At 30.0% G+C, this 9,661-nt stretch overlaps 1 protein-coding gene across 1 annotated transcript; it reads right to left on the minus strand.

The window, feature by feature from the left end:
- Positions 1–574: 574 nt before the first annotated feature.
- On the minus strand, positions 575–9,295 carry LOC129906677 (uncharacterized). Its single transcript, XM_055982551.1, has 3 exons — positions 9,092–9,295; positions 808–1,042; positions 575–748 (listed from the first exon to the last, which is right to left on the minus strand). The coding sequence occupies exons 1-3, from the start codon at positions 9,289–9,291 to the stop codon at positions 623–625; spliced, it is 561 nt and encodes a 186-aa protein (XP_055838526.1). The 5' UTR covers positions 9,292–9,295; the 3' UTR covers positions 575–622.
- Between the last annotated feature and the right edge of the window lie 366 nt (positions 9,296–9,661).

The raw sequence follows: 9,661 nt of genomic DNA on the forward strand, positions 1-9,661 counted from the left end.
TTTTGTTTTAAAATTTTAAGTATTTGCATGATTGATTTTAAATATATTAACACAAAAATGTTGCACATACACCTCAGTGACCCTCAAAGAAATGGTAAGAAAAAAAACAATAAAAAGATCAATGAAACCCGTCGACTTTTGCTTATCATTCATTAAATGTCAAAATTATTTATATTGTTTGCTTTTAATTTACTTACCTGATGGACAAAAATAGAACGACGAATTTTTTGTCCCAAATTTGGATTTACTCATATCTCCTTTACAATTTCTTTTGTATTAAATTCAATTTCAGCAGGTAAAAATAAACTAGCTTCCATAACTAACAAACTCACATACAAACTTACCTAAATGATAATCACTCGTAACTCGTTGTTATACTTACTCAGAATAATTTTCCAAATTTCTTCATAAATAAAATGAACCAACAACATGTATTTAAAAAAAAAATAATTTTACTTCGTTCTCGAGAGTTCTTATTGCTTAAAGAAAAAAATAAAGAAAAATATAATTACAAAGAACAAAAAAAAAAAAAAAAAAAACAAAACAACAGAAAAAAAAGTGAGAAAGACTCCTAATTAGGTACAACAAAAACAGCAATTCACCGTAATGAATATGCGATCACTCAATGAGGTGCCCCATAGCCTGTGCTAGGAGTTGGTGGCAGCGCAGGTTGTGGTTGTTGTGGTGCTCCATATTCACCAGATGGAGCTGGAGCTATACTATTTGGATATGGACCAGTTTCTTCCTTCTACAAAAACAAAAATTAAATAAGCTGCACGTTTAACCTCAAGACAAAAAACGGCTTACCTGAGTCTTGTAACGAATAAAGTAGACCTCTGGTTTACTGGGTTGAGTTGGAGCTGGAGTTGGGATCACAAGGTCAGGTTGTTCGTCTGGTTTCTTCACCAACACATAAACCAAAGTCTTCTCTTCGTTCTGTTGGATTTGTGGAATTATTGGAACCCTTGGGGCAGGTGGTGATGGAGCCTTAATAAAGACAATCTTGTAGTGTTTCTGTGGTGGTGGGACGACAATTGGTTTTCTACAAGAAAAACATACAAAAAACAAAAGATGTAATTATATCGGGTAACAAAGTCGGAAGCTAGTAATAAATCTCTTTTGCTTGATAGTTTCTTGTATCTTCTACGGTCTACATAAAAAAAAAGTATTACCGCGGCGGCAACACAAACCCTCTAATTATGGCACTTAGATAATTTTAGTCACACTTTGGTGATTCGTGTCGCTTCTTCAGTTTTTTTTTTTCTTACTTCGCTTTGACTTTGTTTGACTTTCGAAGTGAACGAAATGTAACCGCCTGGAGAGATTAGTGGTTTAGATAGACTTTTACTTTCTAAGGCACGAGGCGGCAATTTTGTATGGGATGTTATTGTAGGTTCAACATGCGATATTATAAAATAGTAACAAAAACTTCCTCATAGGTACATTCGACACTTTTTGGATTGTTTGTTTTTGTAGTTCACATTTTGTTTTAACTGACTGAAGCCGCATCAAATTTGAATATGTTTTTTTCAGTGGAACCTTAAACTCTTCCGTATAGAAAGGTGAATGTAGGCCCATTTGCCAGAAGCAAAAGTAAAATGCCACAGCAATTAGTGCAATAGCAGGTACAAACTGTTGGAAATTTATAAATGCACTTTAAAGAATCTGTTTGAAAGAAGAAAGACGAGAGTGAAGGGATTTTGATGGGATTTGAGGTTTTTCTTTTTTTGAAAGGCTTTAATGTGCTGATGATGATAATGATAATGACCACAACCGAAGAAATTTTAAAATCAGCAGAAGTTGACTTCACTGTCTTTTTAGCAAAAATTTATTTATTTATTTAATTAGTACAGCTAAATACTAGCTTCAATTTACATGAATATAAAAATTTTAACAAAACAACAAACAAAAATAAGTTATCAATATTTGATGATTCCTTGTATTTGGACTGAGCTATGAAAAACAGTTTAGGTAAATTCTTACCTATTTAATTGTAGCTCAGCTTCAAAGTGACCTTAGGACTTCTGAATTCAGTTTCTTTCAGCGTACTCATGGATCTTTGCAATAGTTTTTTTTTTTTTTTTTGTCTCTAAATAGACTGGGCCCTATTTCATAATCATTGACAATGTGTCAGGTGATGATTTTGTAAATAACAACTTGACAATTGTCTGACAATTTTGTAGAATTGCCGGGAATTTCACGACAATTGTCAAGATTTGGGATCATACAAAAATTGTTATGAAAAAGAATTGTCAGTTATTTCTTAAATTGTCCAGACAAATTTGTCGTGACAATTTTTTTTATGGAACAAACAAAAATGGAAATTATATAAAATTTTGTCAGTGGCTCATATGCAAAAATAATGAGTTTAAGCTCTATCTTACTTTTCAATACATTTTCTAAAGATTTATCTCAAGAAAATGAGTTAGATCACAAGAAAATGTACTGAAAAATGAGATAAGAGCTTAAGCTAATTTTTATTGCATATAGTATGTTTTTGACAATTGTGATTCACCGAAATCTTTTTTATGAAAACTCTTTATTCTTGCTTTCTATCCCAAATTCAATGTTTTCACCAAATTTCATTAGGGTGACCCATCATTTTTGTTTTCACTCAAAAAAACACCCTTTTAACCATGATATTTTTATAGATACTTTAGATTCTTGTTTCGAATTTTAAAAGTAACATAGTTACTAAATTCCAATAGGGTACCACTAACATTACTCTAGTATTGCATAATTTTGCAAATATACCCATATTTTCTCTACACTAAAAAAAAAACACCCTTTCACATAAAAAAAATTTATAAATTTCTTCTAGGTATTCGTAATTCCCATGGGAAAAAGAACATATTTAATGAGTTTCGTAAGGGTACCATTTATACCATTGATTTTATCGGACTTATCGCGGATTTCTCCCTATTTCCCAAAAAAACACCCTTTAACCTAAAATATTCATAAAGACTTTTTGGGTTCTTGGTTTCTGTTATAAGTGAAACATTTTTACCAATTTTCATTGGTGTGACAATTTTTTCCCATTTTTCGTGGTACTAATTCCAAGCTTCACCATTTCTTTAAAAAAAAACACCCTTTCACTCAAGATAATTTTGTACACTTTATAGATTCTTAATTCTTATACCAACAAAAACTTTTTCACCAAGATTTAAAAATTAATAAAATTTAAGACAAGTCTCATACATAAATTTACCCATCAAAAAAAGACCCTTTCACCAAAAATATCTTAAACCTTCATCTCGAATTTCATCAGTGTAGCATGATTTTCACATTTGGTTTGGTCATATTTTACCTGTTGAGGTCAAAAAACAAGCACCCTTGTTTTTAATCGGCAATAACTTTTCTTAGAGCAATCGCATTGACTCAGATTCAGCATCAAAAAATAGCTTAAAAACATGTGTCATATGATGATATTTCACAAACAATTTTTTTCACTATATTTATGAGCTTCACCCCCTCCCTCTTGTCCGCGAAAATACAGCACCACCCAACTTTTTTTTATAGACTTTTTTTTATCCTTTGTTCTTATCCCAAAAGCAAATTTTTTGCCAAGTTTCATGAGTGTAACAATTTTTTATTTTTTAAATGCCTATTTTACCTGTACTAAAACAAGATGTACAAACATTGGAACAAACTTAATTTTTTGAAGGGTAAAGTTTCCCACTGTTAATAATAAACAGTGGTGTATTAAAAAAATTAGTAGATTTTGACGAAATTGACTATTTCTGAAAAGTTATACCACGGAAACCATTACAGAGATGATCTTACCTCATTTAATATTTTCTTAGGTTCAAAGTGGTGCGTTATTCTTGTTGAAAATATCGTTTATAGGACTTCAATCCACAAATACTGCAACATTTTGGTATGTTTACAGGATTTGAATTTTTTTTAAAGTGTTACTTCGACACTTGAATCTTAAAACTTGGTGTGTTCCTTGACCCAGAACTGTATACAACTGTGTAAAAGCATTAGAGCTCCAAGTTTTTTTTCATGGTCTTGTAAGGTTCAATATAGTATGTAGCGAAATACTAGAATCTCAGAGTAAATAATGAGAAAAAAAAAGATAAATAAATGCATTTTTTACTATGCACTCTTAGCTGTATAAAAGTTTCTTCCAAGTCTTACTAAAAATTTTCACCGAACTACACGAAATTAACCCTTTGTTTTCCGGTGGTAACAATAAGAAACCACCTTTTAAACTTTATTTTTTTACTTTTTATCCCAATTAAATATATCAGCAAATACCTAGCTCAGAACTTAACTAATATAATTATATTTACTAGTGCAATGGATATATTTTTTTCTGGCGCGACATTCAAGAAATATTTAAAGTTTTTTCAACGTTTTTTTAATTTTTTTGAGAAAAAATTTACTCCGGGCAACAAAGGTTAATGGGAAAAAAATTGTTCAAATGGTTTCATAACCTATTTGTGTAACCAACTTAAATTTATTACAAAAACAAAAAAATGTTACACATACACCAGAGTGACCGCTTAAACATTTAAAAATGATTCAATTCAACATAAAACTGGAAAAAGTCAATGATATGAAAATAACTGTGTTGCATTGGTTGTCAAATGTAAAGAACGTCTGTACGTGACGGTTATTTCGTATTTCCATATAACAAAAGACTTACGTACAAAGTAAGAGCAAGACCACAAAATATAAACCAAATATTTTTCTATATGCTATAATAGAACACCACTGTCGTTGGTTTTAGTCCCACTTTTATTTAAATAATTCAAAATTGCTCAAAATATTTGCTTGCTTAAAAAAATGCTATTATTTTTAGTACATACTTCAATGTCCCAGATTTAAAAAAAGATTTTACAAAGTACTTTACAAGAATTTTAATTTGTTTGACCCTCACTTTAAATATTTAATCAATCAGTACTATCTTCTTTTTCTTCATTACTATTCCGCGCTATCGAAATAATCTCAATGAACCTGACTGATGCATTCTGTAATTTTTCATCTTTAAGTATAAATCCAGTTTCTTAAAAAGTAAAAGCAATAAAGTAACATTAAAATTGAATATTGTATGAGATGATTTTTGCAATAACAGTATCTCAATTTAATTTTATATTGCTGTGATGGTTGATGTGGGTAAATGATGCAACTGCGCAGATGCATCTGCAAAAGATTTAATTTTTGAGAACAAGGTTGTTTCCTTTCGCTTGTATAATCTCTGCATTAATACTGACCATCAGTAAGTGCACGCACAATTTGTTGTAAAGTAATTCATTAATTTGAATTATCTTGTAAGCCAAAATTGCTTTTAGCTGATGGCCAAAATGACAAAATGTTGTTTTGACACACAAATTTAGGTAGGTATTTAGAGAGGCAGAAACGCAAATTAAAAATGCAATTAATTTATTTAAAAAAATCATATATGTGGGTAAATGATGCAACTGCGCAAATGCATCTGCATATGTAATATTTTATATTTTTGATAAATAAGGTTTTCAAGCCATTCAATTTTTTTTTTTTTTTTAATTTTAAATAACTATAAATGCAAGAATTTATAAATGCAGTTTATAAGCACAATTAACATCAATTAAAAAAAAAAAGTGCAAAAAAAAGTGTCACAAATTCAGTTATAGTCAATCCCAAGTATGTCGGACATATTGGACACTATCGAAATTCAAGGTCAAGCTTATTTTGTTTAAATTAACAAGTAGGTAGAATCCTTTTTCTTAATATTTAGTTTTTTTATAAATGAAAAACGCTGGGCAAATCGTAATGCTCTCTTGTCTTGTCGTCTCGCAATATTGTGAACATTTTTCTCAAAAATATTGATAAAAAAGTCAAAAAACTAATTTTTTTGTTTTTATTTATTATTTTTAACTTTAACAAAAGTTGTCGCATTTTGATAAAATTTTGTGAAAATGAACGTCTTTATAATTCTAGTAAGTGATTGAATTTTGCTAAAAGGAAAATACTAATTTTTCAATTTTTTAATTCTTTTTTGCAAAAATTTACCTTTCATTAAAAAGGCCATGAAAATTTTTTCGAGTTTTGAAAATTTCAATGTATATTTAACATATTTTTTCCTTTGAAAATTTTACTGTTAAATTGTGTACAAAATACTGTCAATAATGGAACAAAAAAAATAATTTTTGGGATCAACTTTATAGCCCAGGGTCGATAATTTTTGAAACCAAAAAAAATCATAGTAGGATGAAACCCATTGCAAAAGGAGGTGAATATGATAAAAATGAAGGGAAAAATAAATTACGGGCGAGCCGAGTTCGGGAAGTGGTAGGGTTGAGTTTATAATGGTAAAAAATGGTATATCTCGATTTCCGGCAAAATTGCAAGTCCTATGGAAAAAAGTTGTATGGCAAGGTTGTAGGTAATAAAAAGATCTACAGATTATGTATCAACAATTTTTTCACATAACCTTAAAATTTATGTGAAAAATTAAAAAAACAAAATTTGGTGAAAACTTACCTTATTATGTCCCGAATACACATTAATTTATTTGATATAAAATATTTATTTTTTAAGCTTTTTTTGACTTAATACCAAAAAAACACCCTAATTTTCAATCGAAAATTCACGTGTCAAAATATCAGCTTTTTTCAAAAAATCGGTGGGCAATTTGTTCGTTAAAATCTCTACTTTCCAATAGTGTAAACAAAAATTTACATTAGTATACCATAGTACATGTTCTCGGTAACTTTAACGAATTACTAAACATATAACTATACAAAAAAGTGTATTTAATATAATTAAAATTGTTGATCCTTTTTTTTTATTATTTTTTTTTTAATATGCAAGCTATTTCTCATTAATTGTTTATTAATGAGAAATTGGCAGGACAAAAATAAAAAAAATTACGATTTTTCAAAAATTGGTCACAAAAAAGTCTCTTTAAAAGGGTGAAAATATTTTTTTCGGAATTGCGAATACAATATTCGAATTCCTCGGAATATTCTACATCAATTTCATACCTGATTCTCTATAAAATATTGTGACCGAAAAAAGTTCTAGCGACATGAAAAAGTATAAACCAAATTCGCACCCGTGTGCCTATCACGTCACAAAAAAGAGGTGTGCCTACAGAGGGTTAATTGGATGGTTTGAACAAGTTAGATATTGTTAAGTAATAGGAAAAAAAAATCAATGTAATTAGTTTCATTGCTACTACCAGTGACCAAAAATTCCGAAGCAAGATTAAAGTTCTCATCCAGAAAATATAATTACTAGTTAACATTAATTACTAAATATTCAACCCAAAATTACAAATTCTCAGAAAAAAATTGTTAAAAGTATTGATAGGAGTTTAAAAAAAAATACGATAACATGTTTTATTACAACAAAATTTTCAAAACAACGTACTTAATTTTTTTAAGGAAACTACGGTTTAATAGGTATCATTTTTGGAGATTGCAATAACACTGCAATTTTTCTAAGAATCTAAAAGGTACACTCAAGTAAGTAAGTAAGTAAATGTACCAAGCACTTTAGTACGAGACTTGATTCATATTATAACATGATGCACCTGAAAACTCATATATTGAGTGCATTGTTTGTTGTTGAAGGAAGATCAATCTTAGATGCTACAAATTTTGTTTTTATTATAAATTTTAATTATCTGTGGACAACAAATCTTGGGTATCTCAAAAACCTTTCCAAAAATACTAAAAACATCTTTTAGTTGCTGTAAGCTCTTAGCCTAAAAGTAAATAAGCTGTTTAAATTAAACAAAGAAAGTTTCGGTTTTTTCAAAACAAATTTCAAGTTTATACAGCTTATATAGCAGTATTTCTAAACTGGGAATTTTTCAGATTTTGTTTACTTAAGAGTTTCAGTAAAATGTTCAGTTTCACTTAGTTAAATAATAGTAAAATGATAAATGTCCACTAGCTAAAGATTTAATATCAAGGCTAGAATTTCTCAATGGCCTATTATAAAAAAGCACACACATGTTTTTTAGACTTATTTAAAGACAATTCGGAAATAAGTTAACTAAATGAATTTTTAGCCTTTTTAATAAGCTAATACTGATTTAGTTAATATATCAATCCACTTATTTGTCTATGTAAGTTGTAAGGTGATTGTCGACTTTACATAGCCTTGGTAACGACCCATTTTTCTCATATATTTCTATGACTTTCAGCATTTTAGCAAAGAAATTACTATACAAAATTGTAAGAAGATAACATCTCTAGTAAAATACTCGTTCACTGACCACTTTACACCAGACTCAATAATAATTGTTAAAAATCAAAAACAATGTAACAAAATAGCTGCATAAACAACTATTACCACAGTGATTCAATTCCAAATAGCTTAGACTTAAGTTAAATGCATTCTTTTTGAATTCCATCTAATACCGTCTAATAAGATAAAATTCAATTAACCCTCTTAAGTTAACAAACTAACTAATTATCTTGCATCATGTTTTCTCAAAAGTTTATCCATCATAATTGAAATTGGTATAGTGTAAATTTACACTGCAAACCTACTTAAACTCCATCACACTTCACAATTATAAGGAAGTAAAATTTGTAATTTTCACTTGCACCATTGCGCCCACCATCAAATACTCAAAGTGAGTAGGTATATTTCTCTTTAATAAACTTATTTGCACCTTTGCACATCTTCAACTATAACCAACTTGAGGTAAAGTATCATGATGATAATAGACTTTGTGGTATTTCTGCACTTTATCTATATACACAAAAAATACTTTCACGCTCATTTGAATCCAAAACACCGACTCTATATTAATTGTAAACCTAAATTATATGCAAAAATAAATATCTGCACTGCACTTATAGCTTTTTTTAATAATTATTACTAAACCGTGAGGTTTTTTTTTTTTGCTGAAATATTGTTTGCAAAACTTTTCACACGACTAACTTTAAAAACAAAAGGCTTGCAATTTCTTTTAAACACACTTTCGATTTCTTCATTATCTCATACGTCATTACAATCCACTTTTTCTCCGACACAAAAAAACAAAGATATCGGAAGCACTCTTTGAAATCGGAAGCGCTTTATCCAAAAGCTAATTATCCTTACGCACGAAATTTAGATCAATTTTTTTTTTTTTCAACGAACTCACCTTGCCTCAGGATACTCCGGCTCTGGAGGTGGCACATGCACATAAACATGCTTATGAATCACAGGCTGTTGTGGCGGAGGTCCATATTGCGGTGCTGGCCCGTTACTGTAACTTGGTCCTGATGGAGCTGGAGCTGCATAACTGCTTTGTCCTCCACCAAACTGATTCGCAGCTGGCGGTTCAGGTAATCCATGTACCATTCCAATGACCATGACTCCAAAAAGGACCTGCATATGATGAATGATATTATAGAAGATAATCCTTAAAATCCGTTATAATTCAAATAAAGTAGACACTGACGTACCACTGAGTATCGTTTCATGTTTGAAAGTTTAAATTTTTTTAGTGTTTTTGTTATATTTCACCGGAGCGTGCTGGTAATTCACTGTTGTACGCGAAACGTCTTTCTGTACGGTTGAACACTTTGGCAGTTTCTTTTATAGCCAGTACCTGCGTTTGGTGGTAAATGCGACGGTGGTGGTTGAAAGAAGGAAGATCACAAAATGCTCCCATAGACCAATGCACATCGGGTACCATCAACCATCTACCATCTACACCATCATCATCGTC

Source organism: Episyrphus balteatus, chromosome 1 (genome assembly GCF_945859705.1).
Source record: "Episyrphus balteatus chromosome 1, idEpiBalt1.1, whole genome shotgun sequence".
NCBI classification, from domain to species: Eukaryota; Metazoa; Arthropoda; class Insecta; order Diptera; family Syrphidae; genus Episyrphus; species Episyrphus balteatus.